This window comes from Propithecus coquereli, unplaced genomic scaffold (assembly GCF_000956105.1).
Source record: "Propithecus coquereli isolate 6110/MARCELLA unplaced genomic scaffold, Pcoq_1.0 Scaffold877, whole genome shotgun sequence".
Lineage (NCBI taxonomy): Eukaryota > Metazoa > Chordata > Mammalia > Primates > Indriidae > Propithecus > Propithecus coquereli.
In genome coordinates, this window is record NW_012155029.1 from 276481 (window position 1) to 295318 (window position 18838).

Here is an 18838-nt window from a genome sequence, read left to right on the forward strand (position 1 = left end):
GTCTTTTTGTCCACTTCCTCCTGATCTCTGCGCCTGGTGTGTGGGCAGCTCTCAGTGTGGTCCTCCCGCTGAGGATTGAGCCTCCCTCCTTCCCTCCCCACTTCCCCCTGGCAATGTTTCCCCAATACCTTGTACCAGGTAGTCAGTGGTCTCTCTCTCCACCTCAAGGCTGAGCTGCCGGGTTTTCTGAAGATACTTCAAGACAAAGACGTTGGGAGCAAAGTGGATCATGTTTTGCTCTCCACAGCCAAAGGGCAGCCGCAGGAGGTTGTTGAGATGGTTCAGAGTTGGCCCCATGACGTCTCCTGGTGGGAAGGAGAAGAAGGTTGGGCATGGGGCTGCCCCAGCCTAGTAGAGCACAGAAACAACTTTTCTCAGAGATGGGAGCCCACCTGTGCTCTCACACTGGCCACCCAACCTCTGACTGCTGGTTCTGTCCTTTGGAACCAGATTGCACCTTCTGCTCACTTAAACCACCTGGTGTCCCAGCGTTGGTGACCTTCTCCTACATGACTCCTTCTGTCTTCTTTAGTTTTAACTTAGATGTTCTTTCTCTAGCTTTTCATTCTGTTGAATGCTTTTTTCTTTCTGGCTTTTTAAATAGGTGCATTTAAGGCTATGCATTGTCCCCTAAGTACGACGTTAGCTGCATCCCACAAATGTTGGTATGTCAATACAGCTATTCTTGTTCTAGTCTAAATATTTTTTGAATTTCCAATACAAAATGTGATTTTCTCTTTAACCATAAGTATTTTCAATTTTTAAAAAGTTTCCTTCCATATGGATGTATTGTTGGTACATTTAAAAAAGTTCTCTCTCTCTCATAAATTTCTGGTTTCCTGTTCTCTCTCATCCCCTTGGTATTCTGTCTGCCTCTTCTTGGCCTCCCTGTCCCAAACATTGTTGATGGGCCCTCTGGGACCCTCAATGTCCTTTGAACATGCCTCCCTTCTCTCTTGTCCTCTCCTCATGCCTCACTGAGGCTGCCATTGTCCCTGCAGCCTCCTCCTATCTTGAGGACTGCCGGACTACTTTCTCACCACCCTTCTCTGGGTTTCCCAGCTTCTTCTCCACCCAGGCACTGGCACACGGGTCCCAGCCTTCACCTCCTCTCTGTCCCTGCCCATCTGTCTCCTCTTCTATGCCCCTCATCTCCATCTGGGTACCCCCTGCCATAGATGCCTCTCGCTTGCTCTCATGCCTCAGAATTGTAAACTCCAACATCCTCTGATCTGGCCGCAACTGCCAACCTACCTGGGCCCCAGAGCCGCTACCCTCTGATGTCAGAGAGACCCGAGACTCCCTCGTTTGGGTCCATCCACCCCTTCTGGCCTCTTGCCCTCTCCTCCCGCATTTGGGCCCACCCCAAACTCTCACCACCCGTCTGCCTGACACCCAAGGCTGGATCGTGACACAGCCCCTACTTTCCACTCCTGTGCCTGGGCTACTGGAGACATTTCCAACCCCAGAGACTCCCGAGGCTGCTCCCAAACCTCCCAGTCACAGCCTCTCACCCCTGCTCAGCGACGGCTCGGGAAGCCGCCCCCTCTCACCAGGACCACCAGGGCTCTCTCTTCCCCTCAGCTGACTTCACCTGGGTTTTGGCTTTCTTGGGTCCCTTCCCTGGCCCACCACCTTTCGAGGGTTCAGCTCAGGTCCCTAGGGGTCACCCCACTCTGACCTCCACACAGGGCTTGGACTGGGTGGGTCTAGACACGCCATCTTGCCAGACTGGTAGTTCCTCAAGGGCATAGTTGGGGTCAGCTCTGGGGCTGCCTCAGCACTCGGCACATGGCCGGACATAGAGAAAGCGCTAGAAGCTGCATGTCAGGTGAGTGGGTAGAGACCCCAGGGCCACAGATCCCCAGCAAAGCCAGCTTGAGACCGAGCCTGAAGTTGACCTTGGCTCCCGGCCCCTGCCCTCCCCAAGCCAGGCTGCGAGGTGGACCCACCTATGATGGAGGCGGTGGCCCGCTCGGAACCAGGAATGGCACCATGTGGAACCCCCAGGGTGAAGGCCTCACTGTAGCTCTCATCCACCTCCATCTTCTTCCAGATTCGGAATTCGCCCATGGAGCCCCAGCCAGTGGAGAAACCAATGAACTGGACCTCTGGTGGCCTCGGGAGGGTCCAGGCCATAATGACAGACTCGTTGGATGGCTCTGCACCGTGGCCCACCTGAGAAAAGAGACCAAGGCTGCTGGACGCTGGCGAGAAGCACACAACGGCACTCAGGCAGCAGTGACACTGGCCACAGGGCCATGGTCAGAGGCCTTGGCCATGCTCATAGTATCAAGGAGTCAGAGGTGAGAGAAATTAGAGGTAGCCCCATCCATTAAATGGCCAACAGAGATAGAAGCATGGTGTCTGTGGGTCCCAAAGTCACCAGGTTCCTTGGAATCTTTGGACCTTTGTACACGCTGTTCCCTCTGCCTGGAACATCCTGTGATCCCTGTTTTACCTACTGAACTCCTATTCACACTTCAAAACCCACTTTGATTATAGCCCTCCTCTAGGAAGCTGTGCTAGCCAGTCCTATTCCACATTCCTTTTGTTTAGCCCCAGAAAGAGCCCCCAGCTGCCACTTCACCTGCTCATATCCACTCTTTCTTTCTCCCTGACCACCTACCACCCCTCTGTGTTCCCAGATCTCTGGGCGCCTCCTCTGCCGCAGCTCTAGCTAATTTTGGGGGGTAAACGACTCCAGACAGACTGAGAGCAACCAGGGGTGGTGCCCTGTGTTTCCCCTGACTCCTCCCCGCCCCCGATCAGAGCCTGGCACAGCACGGGAAGCAGCAAATACCGGAGGAATATGAGATTTCCGTGCCCGCCCCAGCCAGTCCCCCCGTACCTGGATAAGCCCGTCATGCCAGCTGATCCAGAATGTTCTGAACTCATCCCAGGAGAGGATCTTGGCTGTGTGCACGCTGGCCACGGGCTCGCCCATCTTGCTGGTGGAGATCCACGACCTGGTGTTCTGGTGCCCCCCGAGCACGATCTCGATCATGCCTGCCGTGTCCTGGGGCCCAGAAGACAAGGCCACACGGGCGTCGTTGTGGGCTCGCACGGCCACGTCGAAACGGGTGAGGCGCAGCGGCCGCTGCAAGTACTGGAACTCGTATTTGTTGGGCGTGGAGATGTGGGCTCTCTCTGGAGGGAGGAGACGAGACAGGGAATTGAGGGCTAGACGTGACCCCTGCCCTCCCTCCTGGGGCCCGGAGGTGAGCACTGGGGCCGCAAAGGCCACACAGGAGGCACGCGTGATGGAATGGTGAAAAATAGAAAAATTAGCCAGGCGTGGTGGTGCATGCCTGTAGTCCCAGCTACTCAGGAGCCTGAGGCAGGAGGATCCCTAGAGCCCAGAGTTCGAGGCTGCAGTGAGCTGTGATGACGCCACTGCGCTCCACCAAAAAACAAAAACAAAAACAAAAAACAAGACATGCAAATAGGCAACAGGTACATGAAAAATGCTCAACATCGCTAATCATCAGGGAAATGCAAATCGAAATCACAATAAGATGTCATCTTACTCCATTAGATTAGCTATTCAAAAGCCAATTTTTAATACTAAAAGATATTAAAAAGGCAGAACATAACAGATGCTGGTGAAGATGTCAAGAAAATGAACTCTATGCTGTTGGTGGAAATCTAAATTAGCACAGAAATGGTATGGAGACTTCTAAAAAAACCAAAACTAGAGCTACCATGTGATCCGGCAATCCCGCTACTGGGTATTTACCCGAAGGAAAAGAGATCAGTGTATGGAAGGGATACCTGCACGCCCGTGTTTATTGAAGCACCAATCACAGCAGCCAAGACCTGGAATTAACCTAAGTGTCCGCCGCCGGATGAACGGATGAAGAAAACGCAGTATAGATACGTAGTAGAATACTATAGGCCATGAAAATCAAGGGAATCGTGTCATGTGCGGCAACGCGGATGGAACTGGATGGAGTACATCGTGTTAAGCGAAATACGCCAAGCACAGAAAGGTAAATATTGCATGTTCTCGCTCATACGTGGGAGCGAAAAACAGTTGATCTCACAGAGGTAGACAGTAGAATGACAAAGGCTGGGACAGGTATGCGTGCCGGGGGCAGGGGTATAAAGAGAAGTTGGTTAGTGGGTACGAACATTCAGTTTGATAAAAGGAATAAGGTCTAATGTTAAGTAGCGGAGTAGGGTGACCACAGTTAACAACACTGTATTATGTATTTGAACCCTGGCGATCAGTGGGGTGACAGATGTCACGGCAAGATTGCCCTCGTCGCCAATGTCTTATGTATTTCAAAATTGCTAGAAGACATAAAAAAATCAACAAGAAAAAATCAAACAACCCCATCAACAAATGGGCAAAGGAAATGAACAGAAACTTCTCAAAAGAAGACAGAATAATGGCCACCAAACATATAAAAAAATGCTCAACATCTCTAATCATTAGAAAAATGCAAATCAAAACCACAATGAGGTATCACCTAACCCCAGTGAGATTGGCCTGTATCAAAAAAACACAAAACAACAAATGCTGGCAAGGATGGGGAGAGTCAGGAACACTCTTACACTGCTGGTGGGACTGCAAATTAGTGCAACCTCTGTGGAAAAGAATTTGGAGATACCTCAGAGAGCTAAAAATAGAAATACCATTCGATCCAGCAATAGCACTATTAGGCATCTACCGAAAGACCAAAAGACATTCTATGATAAAGACATCTGCACCCGAATGTTTATGGCAGCACAATTCACTATTACAAGGATGTGGAAACAATCCAAGTGCCCGTCAATCCATGAGTGGATTATTAAAATTTGGTATATGTTTACAATGGAATATTACTCAATCATAAGAAACAACAGTGATCTAGCACCTCTTATACTTTCCTGGATTAAACTTAAGCCCATTATCCAAAGTGGGGCACCGCAAGATCAGAAGAACGGGATCCACTTGTACTCGCCATCAAACTGGTACTAACTGATGAACACTAAGGTGCTCACGTGGCAGTAACACTCTCCAGGGATTAGGGGGATGGGGGGGTAAACCCACAACTAAAGGACACGGGGAGCACTGTAGGGGGGAAGGGCGTGCCTCTGATCCTCGCTTGGGTGAGGGAGAGACATAAAATGTAACCAAAATGTTTGTACCCTCATAATACCCTGAAATAAAAAAAAAATAAAAATATGAGTTTTGGGCCATCTAAAAAAAAACTTGCTAGAAGACAGAACTTGAAAGGTTCCCAACACACAAAATGAAAAATACTTAAGGTGTGGACACTCCGCATACCCTGACTTTATCATTACACATTCTATGCAAGTAACAAAATAGCACATGTACCCCACAAATATGTAAAAATATTATCTATCAATAAAAAGAAATAATTCATGAAGAAAGCATCAATGCAACAGAAATAGACCCACGCATGTGAGAACAACTGATTTTCAACAAAGGTGCAAAGGCAGTTCCGTAGAGAAAGGAAGGTCTTGCCAATAAATGGTGCTAGAACAATTGGCCATCCACATGCACAACGATAAACTTTGATCCACACCTTGCATGGTATCCAAAATTAACTTTGGATCACAGCCATTTCACAAATGTAAAACATAAAACTATAAAACCGTAAGAAAAAAACAGGATTTGGCAAAGATTTCTTAGGTACAACAAAAGCATTCATCCAGAAAAGAAAAAAATGATAAATTAGACTTCATCAAAATGAAAAATCTTTTTAAAATAACTTTTATTTTTTTATGTGGTTGAATCTATTCTTTTATACCTTTTTTTTTGTGAGGGGGGTGTCTCGCTCTTGCTCAGGCTGGTCTCGAACTCCCAAAGTACTAGGATTATAAGCGTGAGTCACTGAGCCCGGCCTCCACAGTGCCCGTTTATGACCATATCCATCTCCTACTTACTCTCCCTCTCTCTAACCCCTAGCAATGACTAATATGACCTCCATTTATAAAATTTTGTCATTTAAAAAATGGAATCACTTTTGTACCCCTCTGGGATTTTTTTCCATTCAATTCCCTCCATTCCAGATTCATCCAAGTATCACTCGTGGGTTCCTTTGTAGTGCTGAGTAGTATTCCAGGGTATGGAGGGACCACGGTGGGTTCAGCCACTCACCCCCGAACACATCTGAGTTACCTCCAGATGTGGGCTGTTACAAGTAAAGCGAATATGAACATCTGTGTACAGGATTTGTATGAACAGAAGTCTTTGCTTCCTGGGAAAATGCCCAGGAGCGCAGCTGCTGAACACTACGGTAGTTGCACACTTAGCTTTTTAAATAAATCACCAACTGTTCTTATAACTCCCCCAAAGTGGCTACCACCTCACAGTTCCCCCGGCAATGTGTGAGTCATCCGATTTCTCTACATCTTTGCCATCACGCGCTGCTGTCGTGATTTTTTATTTTAGCCATTCTGTTAGGTGTGTGGGGACATCTCACTGTGTTTTGATTTGCATTTGCCTAATGATGTTGAACATCTTTTTATGTGTGATTTGCCTCCTGTATGTCTCCTCCGGTGAAATGTCTGTTTATTTATTTTGCCCACTTTCTAATAGGATCGTTTGTTTCTTCACTGTTGAATTTGAGAGTTCTTTATATATTCTAGATACGAGTTCTGTGCCTGATATGAGTTTGCAAATGTTTTCTCCCAGTCTGTAATCTGTATTTCCGCCTCTTAGGGTCTTCTGTAGAGCAAAAAAAAAAGTCTAATTTTCATGAGATCCATTTATAAATATTTCTTTTTATAGATTATGTTTTTGTGGTCAAGTCTAAAAACTCTTTGCTGGCTGGGTGCAGTGGCTCGTGTCTGTAATCCTAGCACCTTGGGAGGCCGAGGCGGGAGGATCGCTCGAGGTCGGGAGTTCGAGACCAGCCTGGCAAGAGTGAGACTCTGTCTCTACCAAAAACAGAAAAATCAGCCACGCGTGGTGGCTGTAGTTCCAGCCACCTTCCAGCCAGACAGCGCCTCGGGGAGGGGCAAACACTCTTGCAGGAAGCCCAAGTTCGTGTCTGCCAGCATTTCTCTGACCCCACCAGGCAGAGGTGTGAACCAGCCTTTCTCGAGGGACATTCTTTCTGTACCCATCTCCTCCTTACGTATCACATGTAGGCATGATACAGATTTTAGGGGATCGAGGCGGAGAGAGAAACCCCAGATTGCGCATCTTCCAGAACTCACCTTAATCTCCATGTCCTCCTCTGCTGCCTTGTGTCTCTGGGTGACACTCGGACCCACAACTTGCCCTGATGTGACCTTAAGACCTCCCTTCTCGTGACCTTGGGCTCCTGACCGCAGCCGCTCCCCTCTTTTCTGGCTGGGTGCCTGCAGTACGCATCCCCGTGCGTTCCCTCCCACGTGGCGGACGCCCAGCCCTCACTCTGGCTGCGGCTGTCCCCAGCTGGGACATCCCACTTCTTAACTGTCATGCCCTCTGCCCCCAGGGAGGGCGGCTGTGCCTCTTGCAGTGGGAGAGCTGCCACAGCCCTGACCCAGCCAGGGAGCCCCTCTGTAGCGGAGTGGGCACAGGGGACTCACCGTTGGGACAGAAGAAAGCGCTGTAGGTGTACGCCCGGGGGACTCCCTCAGGCTGAAACAGAGAAAAGGCAGAGCTGAGTACTGGGTGGTGCAAGGGCCGACGGTCCTCCCGTGGCAACGACTGCAGACAGCACGATCATGCCACCAGGGCTCACATGGCATCCACAGGGTGACACCCAGATCACAGGTGCACAGAGAAGGACTGGGCCGCCCACTTCCCAGGCCCCAATGGGGAAACCGAGGCCACTCCCCCATGCCAGCCAAATGAAACTCACCAACTTCTAGACTTGTCACGCTTCCCACACCCCCACCCTGCACTCCCAGCCGCCCCTTCCCTCCCATCTCCCCCTGGGCAGGGAACACTGAAGCTAAGGCCGCCGAGATCTGAGACCCCAGCTGACATCCTTGAGCACCGTGAACAGGCGTTCAGGTCTGCTGAGGACACGAGGACACGTCTCTGTCCCACTGTCTGACACATCCCAGTGGAGTCTCTTCCATCCAGACTCCTGCTTTGGCTTCTTCTACAGATGACCCCAAATGCTAGAAGGCAGCTGTCCTGTTCTCTTAAAAAGGGATGCCCAGGCTGGGCGCAGTGGGGTACAGCTGTAATCCCAGCGCTCTGGGAGGCGCAGGAGGGAGGATCGCCTGAGGCCAAGAGTTTGAGACCAGCCTGGGCGACAGACTGAGACCCCGTCTCCACCAAAAAAAAGGAAAAGAAAAGAAATGCCCAAATGCCTAGAACAGGCAAATCCACAGGGACAGAACCAGGCCCCTTCTGTGGGTGGCAAGTCCCGGGTGGGCCCTTGGACACACACCCGGTGGAGCCCTTCTCCACTGTCGACTCGGCTCACAGCGGCCGGAGCGGCAGCCCCTTCACTGGCGCCCACGCCCTCGGCCCTGCTCCTCGTGGGTCATCCAGCCGGGCTGCCCCCGCCCGTCCTGGTGCCAGTCTCCTTGGCGGCCGTGCCCGTGCCGGCTCGGGGCTGGGTCTCGTAGCACGGTCCTGGCACGATGCTGCGGGCTTCAGCTCCGGCCGGGCTTTTCCGCAACCGTGCAGCACACGTCGGAGCTTCACTCCTTCCTGCCTCTGTGGATCTGCCTGTTCTGGATATTTCTATAAATGGAGTCACACGCTGCGTGGCCTTTGTGTCTGGTTCTCTCAGCACCACGTGTTCTCGCAGTTTCCAGCTGACGGAAGTTTCCTAAAATTCCCGGTTTTGTCCGGGACTCCCCACTGGCTGGCACGAATGCCTGGATGACGCTGGTGCCAACGTCTGTAGCACCGAGGCCAGGCACCGCGACAGGCTCTCTGTGCACACCTCACTGAACCACCCCGCGGCGCCGTTTGCATCCGGGGCTCTCGCTCCAGGCGCCACCCCGTGGCTGGCCAGGCCTCCCTCCGGCGACACCCGCCAGACTCTCCCTGTGGGTCTGAATCAAGTCAGCTTCCTTCTGTCCTCTGGATGGCACCAAGGCACGTGGAGGTGATGGAAGGCTCTCAGCCTTCCAGTGACGTACAGATCTCAGTCCCCTGCAGGCCGCAGGGGAGCCAGGCCGGGTGGCGCCTGTCCTCCCTCCCCTGGACAGCCATCCCCATCCTGGTACAGCTCCCCTGAGCAGGCGCAGTCACTGCCTGCCTCCCCATGCACCTCCTAGGGAAGGCATTTCTGTCGTATTCAGCTTCTTGTTCCCAAGTCCACCACATGACTTTTTTTTTTTTTGAGACAAGTCTTGCTCTGCTGCCCAGGCTGCAGTGCCGTGGCGTCAGCCCAGCTCACTGCAGCCTCGAATGCCTGGGCTCAAGCGATCCTCCTGCCTCAGCCTCCCGAGTAGCTGGGACTACAGGTGCCACCATGCCCGGCTGACTTTTCTGTTCTTTATAGAGATGGGGTCTTGCTATGTTGCTCAGGCTGGTGTAGAACTCCTGGCCTCAATGCCCAGAGCTCTCCGGAGGGAAGAGGTGGGAGGAGCTTTTTGCTGCTTTACTGAGCCACACACACTCTTGTCTCTTATTTCACAAATTGCTTTTCTAATGGAAGCTTCATTTTTTTGCAATGACATTTCTTTTTTTTTTTGGAGACAAGAGTCTCCCTCTGTTGCCTGGGCTGGAGTGCCGTGGCATCAGCCTAGCTCACAGCAACCTCAGACTCCTGGGCTCAAGCGATCCTCCTGCCTCAGCCTTCTGAGTAGCGGGGACTACAGGCATCCACCACCATGCCCAGTTAATTTTTTCTATATGTTTTCAGTTGTCCAGCTAATTTCTTTCTGTTTTTTCAGTAGAGATGGGGTCTCGCTCTTGCTGAGGCTAGTCTCGAACTCCTGACCTTGACCGATCCTCCCGCCTCGGCCTCCCAGAGTGCTAGGATTACAGGCGTGAGCCACCGCGCCCGGCTGCAACAACATTTCAAGTCTTCTGCTGCCTTGATCTTCCCTTCTGTCCCCAACAGCTGCCCGAATGAAGCCAGACCAGTGGACAGTGCAGATGCACGCTCGGGCAGAATCCCTCTCTGTGAACTCAGAAATCCCGTGTGCAAGGGAAGGAAGGAGGCAAGACCTGCAGGCCTCCAGGTCTGCTGGTTCATACCCGGGGGTCTCACAGCCTCCTCCTTGGGCCATGAGTGGGCACGGTGTGGCCCGGGGAGCATGGTGGCTTGGGCTGAGCGAAAGGTGGCCAGGGGTCTCTGCGTCCCCATTGGGACCACCCACCCTGCTGGCTTACAGAGGTCTCATTCCTCATCCTACGGCTCTTGGTCCCAGAAGAACGTCCCATCGTATCAAAAATCCTGCGGTGACAACCTGTCCCCGACCTGGAGTTCTGCCCAGTGCACATGTGACTCCTGGCGCCGGCAGAAGCTATTTGTGCTCAGGGCCAGCAAGACTGTAGCAGGGAGGGAGGGCAGCTGTGTGCAGCTGGGCATCCAGGGAATGTGAGACCGCCGGGTGCCACTGTCAGGAGCTTCACTGGAGACTGCCACGTGCTCTTGGGGTGGCACCAAATGGAGTCCTGGGTAGTGCTCTGATGCGTCCAAGCAACTCAGTAAAGACGGGGCATCGCTGCTACTACCTGCCCAGCATGGTGACAAGCCCGTGTGTGGCATCCCTGAAGGAGCGAGCACCCCGTCCCACGCAGTGGGGTCAGAAAGCTGTGGCGCTTGCCGAGCCCATGGGTAAGTGGGGCAGAGCCTGCAGCGGGGGTGGGGTGCAGGCACGAGGATCTCGCCGCCCCGCCTGGCTGTGAGTCCAGAATCTGCCCCTCTAGAGTTCCAGGCCACTTTGCCAAAGCCCACTCTCACTTCTGGGAGGAGCAGGACCGCTGTGGTCCACCAAGGAAGCCGCCCAGGCCCCAGGCGTCCCGAGCTCCCAAGCAGACCCGTGAGGGCTGCCCAGGCCCTGGCGTGGGCTGAGACCACACGCTCCAGCAGCCCCGGCCTCGTGATTGAAGGAACTCAGCCCAGGCCAAACACCCTGGGTGACGACGTGGCCTCACCTCAACCATCACACTGCGCCTGACGTAATCCGTCCCAATGGGGACCCTCCTGTCGGTGTGATTCTCCTCTGGGTGTTTGCTGGGTCTCCCGTCCTGGCAGCAGCTCGTGTCTCCATAAGCAAGGGCTTTGGCTGCAAAGATGTGATTGCCTGCTCTCAGAACAGGTCCCCACCCAGGGGGTGTCCCGCCCCCTACTCTTGTCCCAGGAGCATGTGTGTACATGTGTGTGCATTTGTGCATGAGTTTGTGTGTACCTGTCCCTTGGGACAATCCCGACCTCACCTGTTGCCCATCCACCCACCCCTTGCACCCAACAGGGGTCAGCGCCTGGACCCCTTGGTGACCTGGAAAAAGGGGGTGCCCCAAGAAGCCGGGACCCTCACCTGTGATGTTGCTAAGGCCCAGGTCGCTGAAGGACAGAACGACCCAGGTGGGCTCAGCCTCCCCAGGGGCCACGCACGTCTTCTTGGTCAGATGGCGTTTGCCAGGATGCCCGACAAACTGGATGCCCTTGGGAACCGAGACCTTCATGTACACCTGCAGGGGGCGGCGTGTGCTCAGGGTGCCCGGGATCAGGCCACGCTCGCCGTGCCCCGCCCCCACTGTGCACAACTGGCATTGCCAGCCTCTCTAAGAGCCAGGCTCCCCTCGGAAGGCTCCTTCCATTTCTGATCAAGCTGCCCACCACTGTCTGGCAGCCCACTCTGGCCTTCCTTGGAGGCCCCTCGTCCCTCAACCCCTGCGGATCCCCACAAGTCCAGATCCCCTCAACCGGATCAAGGGCTGCCTCTCCTGCTATATCCGCCCTGGGACTCCAGACAGAAGCAGCCCCGCCCGCGGCAGACACCACAGAGAGCTTCCTCCGACTCTCTCTCCAACCACGGAGCTCCGTGGTGTCAGAGTGCAGCTCCGTGTACGCCCCTGTGTGCAGATGTGTGTGCGTGTGTGTGCTGTGAACGCATGCATGTGTCTCTGGGTGCACATCCCCGTGCATACGTGCAAGCATGGGGTGAACACACACGTGTGCATTCGTGTACATGTATGTGTGTAGAGTGGGTAAATGTGTGCACGTGCGTGCTAGTGTTTCTGTGTATACATGCATGTCTGTGAGATGTGGATGCATGCAGGGGTCTCCACGTGCAAGTGTGTGTGTATGGGTGTGCAAGCATGGCATATATATGCGTGCATGCATACCCTGGGAAGGCGTGTGTGTGTGCATGTGTGTGCTTGTGTGTGTTTGTGTGCATGGTAGTCTGTGCATGTGTGTGCATTTTCAGCATTCTTCCAGGAAGGAAGGAAGAAACTCAACGACCGTCAGCGAGCCACATTTTCTAGGTTCTCAGTGAAGCGATCAGCTGTCCCCACTGGGAGGCCTAGCTGGGGCTGTTTTCACTGTGCCTCGGGGACAGGCACATGGGCTGGGGGCTGCTCCCAAAATTGGGGCTTGGCTGTCCCTGAGCACCGTGCTGCCCAGCAGGGCTTTATTCTTCCTGCTGGGCAAGCCAGCCACCAGCCACTCGGTGCCAAAACGGGCACCCGCAGGTTTTGGGGGGAAGCCTCCCTTGGGGGACACCCTACAGGTCAGGGACGGAGCCTGCTGTATTCTGTCTTCTTGAAACTGGGATCCTGCTCTTCCTGGCCATAGTCTAGACAAAAAGAACAGCAAAGAAGGATGGATTGTAAAGGTGATGGCTGGAGCTGGGCTTTTGGGCACCACTACCTGGCGGTTCTGAGTCTAACATCTCCCTTTCATCCTCTTACCAAGCTACCCTGTGGCTGGAATTTGCAACCAATTCCTGGAAATGCCCTCGTTTTTTCAGTAAAAGCCAGAAATCTGGTTTTTTGGGTATAGAATCTTTTGGTTTCCAATAGCATCATTGGGCCAAGACCGCAGCTCACATTCAAACAAGGCGTGGAATGAACCACAGGCTCGAGGGTCCCTGTGCACGTGGGGAGGGCCAAGAGGAGATGGTCAGAGGTGTCCCCAGAGTCCAGCTGTCCCTGAGGGCTGCCCCAACCACGGAGAGTCCTCCCTCCCTCCCTCTCATCCTCTCAGCTGGCAACCAGGCCCTAAAGGATTATAAAAGTGGGGAGGAACGAATGCACCCCCCAACCCCAGCCACACTGTCCCACCGGCCCCCAAACACTGGTTCTGCATCCTGCCTCCGCCTGCTGGTGGCTCCAGCGTCTGTTTCTACCTCGCTTGCCATCAGCAGGGTCTGACACCCTTTCTCCACCTTCAGGGTCAGCCCCAAGTCCACCTCCTAGGGCTTGATGGTACCGGCTGATCCACCAACATGTCGAACGACATGCCGGAGGTCGGTGACTTTGTAAGTACAAACTGGCATTCCGAGTGCCATCTCTGTTGACCACCAGGATTTCCTGACGCTGTCCTGGGAGTCTGCAAATTAAGGCCTAAAGGCCAGACCTGACCCACTGCCAGTTTCTGTGGGGTCTAAAAGCTAAGGATGGTTTTTACCTTTTTTAAATGGTTGGGGGAGAAAAATTAAAAGGAGAATGATATTTTGTGCCACATGAAAATTCTATGGAATTCAAGGCTGGGCGTAGTAGGTCATGCCTGTAATCCCAGCACTTTGGGAGGTCAAACTGGAAGATCAATTGAGGCCACTAGTTCAAGACCAGCTTGGGCAACATAGCGAGATCCAATCTCTACAAAAATAAAAACATTAGCCAGGTGTGGCAGCATGTCCCTGTAGTCCCAGCTACTTCGGGAGGCTGAGGCAGGAGGATCACTTGAGCCCAGGAGTTCAAGGCTGCAGGGAGCTCTGATCACACCACTGCACTCCAGACTGGGCGACAGAGCGAGACCACATTTCAAAAAAAAAAAAAAAAAAGTAAACACTCTATGGAATTTAGATTTCAGTGTCCAGAAATGAAGTCCTACTGAAACAAAGCCACACTCAATCAGGCACCGATGGTCTACGCTGCTTTCGTGCTACAGTGGCCGAGTTGCTGCAATAGGGATCGTATGGCTGGCAGAGACTGAAATATCTACCTTCTGGCCCCTTCCAGAAAATGCTCCATGCCGTCACTTATGATACCAGTGCCCCCCATGCCCAGGGAGGTAGGGATGGTGGCTCCGTCACACCCGCCCCTCCCCCTCCCACACACGTCCTCACCTCTGCCCTGCTGGCTTAGACGGCTGGTGAAGTAGAGGCTGGTCTCGTCCCCCCACACCCTGCCTCCGTGACAGCACAGAAGCTGTGTGCCCCCCAAACTCCCCAGGCTGACCCCACCTACCCGTGCCTCCCTGATGGCACCGATGCAGGCCCAGCGCCCCGGCAATCGGGGAAAGGCCGTGCATTTGGGGGCCCAGTACCTCGGCGCAGGTGCCCATGTAGTTGTAGACGCTGAGCGGGATCTTGACCTGCTCCCCGCGGACAACGAGAGACGGCAGCGTGAAGTCTACGAAGAAGGGCTTGAAGGTCTTCAGCAGGGCGGGCTCGGCAATGCCCAGGCCCCGAGAGGTGGACAGGGCCACGGCCTCGGCCACCCAGCTGGTGATGGAGTCTGGGACCTGCACGCCGAGAGTGTCCTCACCAGCTGGGTCACTGCGGAGAGATGGACAACCATGGGGCCTTCTCTGGGGCCAGGTGGGAACGGACAACACAGGCCGTGTGGCTCAGGGAGGCGCCCCAGGACCTTAGAAACAAGCACAGAAAGCCCCACACAAGTGTGTAACGCGAGAGCGCTGTCCCTCAGCCCTGACTCGCTCTAACAGAAACATCAATGGTGACTGTGAGCACAGAACCAACCAGAACAGGCGTTCCAGGATGCAAACTTGGGCAGTGCATGCTCTGCCCCGTTTAGGGGGAGAAAGCTACCCCACCGATGAGACCAGTCATTTAGGGTGTCCTCCAACTGAGCAAGCTCAGAGAGATGGTTCAAATGCAGTGGATGCCTGTTATTTGTGGCAACTACGTTCCATGAAGTTGCCGCAGACTCTGAATTAGCAAACAGCGGACGATGGCTCCTAGGGGAAATGCAGGATTAGGTTCCTGAGGGCCCCTGCTCACAGTTTTGTACACCGACCAATACCTAGCCTTGTTTTATAATCCAGCAATTCCACTTCTGGGTATATACCCAAAAGAACTGAAAGCAGGGTCTCAAAGAGATATTTGTATACCCATGTTCATAGCAGTATTATTCGCAATAGCCAAAAGGTGGAAGCAACCCAAGTGTCCATCAATGGAAAACGAATAGATAAACGAAACGAGGTATATACATAGAATGGAATATTATTCAACCTTAAAAAGGAAGGAAATTCTGACACATGCTACGACACGCATGAACCTGAGGTCATTATGCTCAGTGACATAAGCCAGTCACAAAAAGACAAATACTGTATAATTCCACTTATATGAGGTCCCTAGTATAGTCAAACTCAGGGCCAGGTGTGGTGGTGGCACCTGTAGTCCCCGCTACTCGGGAGGCTGAGGCAGGAGGATCGCTTGAGCCCAGGAGCTGGAGGCTGCAGTGAGCTGTGATGACACCACTGCACTCCAGCCTGGGCTACAGAGCAAGATCCCGTCTCAAAAACAAAAACCAAAAATACTCAGAGACAGAAAGTAGAATGGTGGGTGCCAGGGGCTAGGAGGAGGAGGATGGGGAGTTAGTGTCTAACAGGGACAGAGTTTCAGTTTGGGAGGAAGGAAAAGTTCCGGAGACGGATGGTGGTGATGGTTGCACAACAACATGAATGTATTTAACACCATTAACCTGTACACTTACAAATGGTTAAGATGGTAAATCTTGTATGATTTTACCCACAATTTTAAAAATTGGAAAAAATATATAGAGAGAGTAGACCAATCCTTTTCTGGGCTCAGAGGCGCCCCCTCCCTGGACTCAGACCTGCCCCGTCTGAGTCACCCTTGCTCCAGCCAACAGAGGGGAGGGACTATCCCAAACCCCACATCCCTGGCTCCAACCCTTCTGCGGCTGTCCACAGCCGTCTCACCCCTCCCAGCACCGGGATTCTCTCTGCTTCTCGAAAGGGTTCCACTGTCCTCTTCTACCTCCCAAGTCCTGTGCCCGACCCTCCCTGAAAACACTGACCCTATTGCAACATGACAGCTCTTTGAGCATCTGTCTACTCCGGCTAAAATGAAAATTTCATGAGTACTGGGACCCCGTCTGCCTTGTTCAAGCGCCTATCTCGGCATCAAAAACATCACCCGGCACCTAAAAACACAGCTACGTTTGAGTGATGATGGACAGTCTGTCTTGCAACTGGGCTCCCAGAACAAAACACGGTAACCTCGGAGCTGTTCTGAGCAGGAGTTAAGCCCTCCCGCCCTGAGGACACGAAGAGCATTGTCACAGCACAGCGTACCTAGAAGAAGGGCACAGCTCAGAAGTGAGCCCACCCGCCAGCCCACGCTGAACTGAGGGTCAGAACCGTCGTGCCCAACTGCTTTGCCAGGGCAGGCCACTGCCACCTTCTGCAAGCCCCCTGGTGCTCTGACACCAAGCATCCAGAGATAAAAGCCAATTGCACCAGAAATTTGACCCCTGCACTCCGGCTTCAAGGAGAATTAAAAGAGAGAGAAAAAAAAATACGGAAATGTGCTGAGGAACGCATCCTGTTTTTTGAGCATTAGCTCAGTCCCCTGAGGAGTGAGGAGGGGTAGAGGGTGAGGTTGCGTTCATGTTCCAGGCAACTGTGATTGTTTTAATGAGCTCGTTTTGCAAACAGAGCAGATAGAGTTACCCCAACAGGGAGCTGCGCGAGGCACGAAGCCCTCGCATTGCATGTTTCACAGGCAGATGTTCAAGGCTGCAGCGGGACTCAAGGCTGACTTCGTGGCTTTGTTTTATGCGTCAGGAAAAGATGCATGACGCCTTACTCAGATGCCGGTGCGGGCTCTGCCTGTCCCAGCGGGAACTCTCTGACTTGCACGCGTGCCTGTGAGTCAGCCAGCAGAGACAGCAGAGGACGGGAATCTTGCTGTACCTGATGTTGAGACAGTGCCAAAGCCATGTTTCCGGGAAGAAAGTCCTTTTCTTCTTCTCTGCTCTATGAATATATATATATATATAAAAAAAAAAAAAGATTAAAGTTTCACGGACATAACAGATCTTTTACCTGGCAGATTAACATTCTATTTGATTAGATAGAATGTGTTCATTCTTTTCCCTGGCAGGACTAACAGTCTACTTGATCAGGAACACAGAAGCCAGGCATCAGAGGCTTGGCAGAGTTTACCTTGGAACAACGGTGTTGTTCTATCTCCTGGCTGCAGAAGGTAGGAACGGCCACAGGGACGGCCCCATGTCCTGCCCTTTGCCGATTTCTCTCCCTGGGTTTGCCAAGCCCTTCCCCACCGTGACATTGAACTCTCAACCTCCCACTCACCCTATTTTCTGTTTCCTAAAGAGTGCCTTTCATTCATTCTTGTTTGAGCCTAGAGCTCACCTTCCCCAGACACTGCCCTTTTCTCAAAAAAAAAAAAAAAAATAATGATAATCATAAGCCCTTCTCAAAATGTTGCAAAATTAAAAATGGTCACATCCTTTCCATCTGCAATATTTCTCCTAGGACTGCACCCCAGAAATACCCATGGATACAGAGTGGTTTCTCATCAGTGCTGTGAGCATTAGCAAACAGCCAAAGTCTCCATCCAGATGGGGACTGGCTAATCACATATTCATTGGTGGAATATTATATATCAGTGAAAAAGAGAGGTAAGCATGCATGGACTGATACAGAATGATCTCCAGGGCTCATTGTTAACTTAAAAAAGGAAAGTACAGAACAGTATTATAGTATTCCTCTATTAATGTTCTTCATAAATTCTGTCTATGCACAGAAGGAGGATATCTAAGAAATTATTCACCACGGTTGCTTCTGAAGAAGGGAATGGAACATCTTGGGGTAGGAGGGAGACTTAAATTTCATTATATGTCCTTTCATACTGTTTGAAAAAAAATGTAACCATATTCATACGGTTAAAAAAAAAAAAACACCTTGTCCTTGGAATAAGGATGTGTTTTCCAATTACAAAAAAAAAAAAACATGGACGCTGGCTTTTGAAGGCATTTCTTACACCTTTCTGCATTGGGATTTACACCTGTCTGTATGGTTTTGAGTGTCAGGAAGCTGCTTCCATACCTGCTCTAGGCCAAGATCTTAGCGACACACACATGAGTGGGTGAGGGCCCCTAAGGTGGCTGCCGGAAGATGGAGGCCCCAGGGCAAGCATCCCATCTCCCTCCTCCAAACCCATACTGGAAAGGCTTCCATGTGTGTCCAAACTCCAGCAGGGGGCCTGGTCTGCCAACGCCCTGATTGGAGTTTGGAAACTAGGATTCGTGAGCATTTACAACACTCCTGCTAAACGTGTGGTCGCAGAAGGAAGAGCCTGGGAGACTGAGGCCCCCAGGAACCACTGTGGAGGGGATGGAGGAGCATGAGAACATTCCTGATCTGTGCAGAGAGGCCTTGGGACAAAGTCCCAAATCTAAGGGGGAGGGCTGACAGCCTCTCTCTGGAATTGATATTGCAAGCAGACCAAACAATGAGTAAGGATACAGGGGATTTGGATACCATCACCAATAGGCTTGCCCTAAAGCATGCATAGAGAGCCTAGCACCCCATAATGGGGACTTGGACTTTCTTTTTAAGTAGACCCAAGCCTTTACAAAAACTGGCCATAGAGAAAGCCTCTAAAATAAAAATAAAAGGATGACTAGTATACTGACCATGTTTTCATTGGTCGCAGTACACATTTGACATGAATTTACAAAACATATACAAATAATCATGAAAAGAAATCACCTGAAAATTTAAAACAC

General features: G+C 52.1%; 1 protein-coding gene across 1 annotated transcript in view; it reads right to left on the reverse strand.

Annotated features, from left to right (window-relative positions):
* CPAMD8 (C3 and PZP-like, alpha-2-macroglobulin domain containing 8) overlaps window positions 1-18838 on the reverse strand; it is a 78351-nt gene that overhangs the window by 18773 nt on the left and 40740 nt on the right. Inside the window, exons 19-26 of the mRNA XM_012664244.1 lie at window positions 16998-17060; window positions 14361-14592; window positions 11404-11557; window positions 11021-11151; window positions 7534-7585; window positions 2852-3150; window positions 1953-2178; window positions 129-305 (exon numbers count right to left, since the gene is read on the reverse strand). Of these exons, the coding sequence (XP_012519698.1) occupies window positions 129-305; window positions 1953-2178; window positions 2852-3150; window positions 7534-7585; window positions 11021-11151; window positions 11404-11557; window positions 14361-14592; window positions 16998-17060 (1334 nt within the window). The remainder of the gene's footprint in view (window positions 1-128; window positions 306-1952; window positions 2179-2851; window positions 3151-7533; window positions 7586-11020; window positions 11152-11403; window positions 11558-14360; window positions 14593-16997; window positions 17061-18838) is intronic.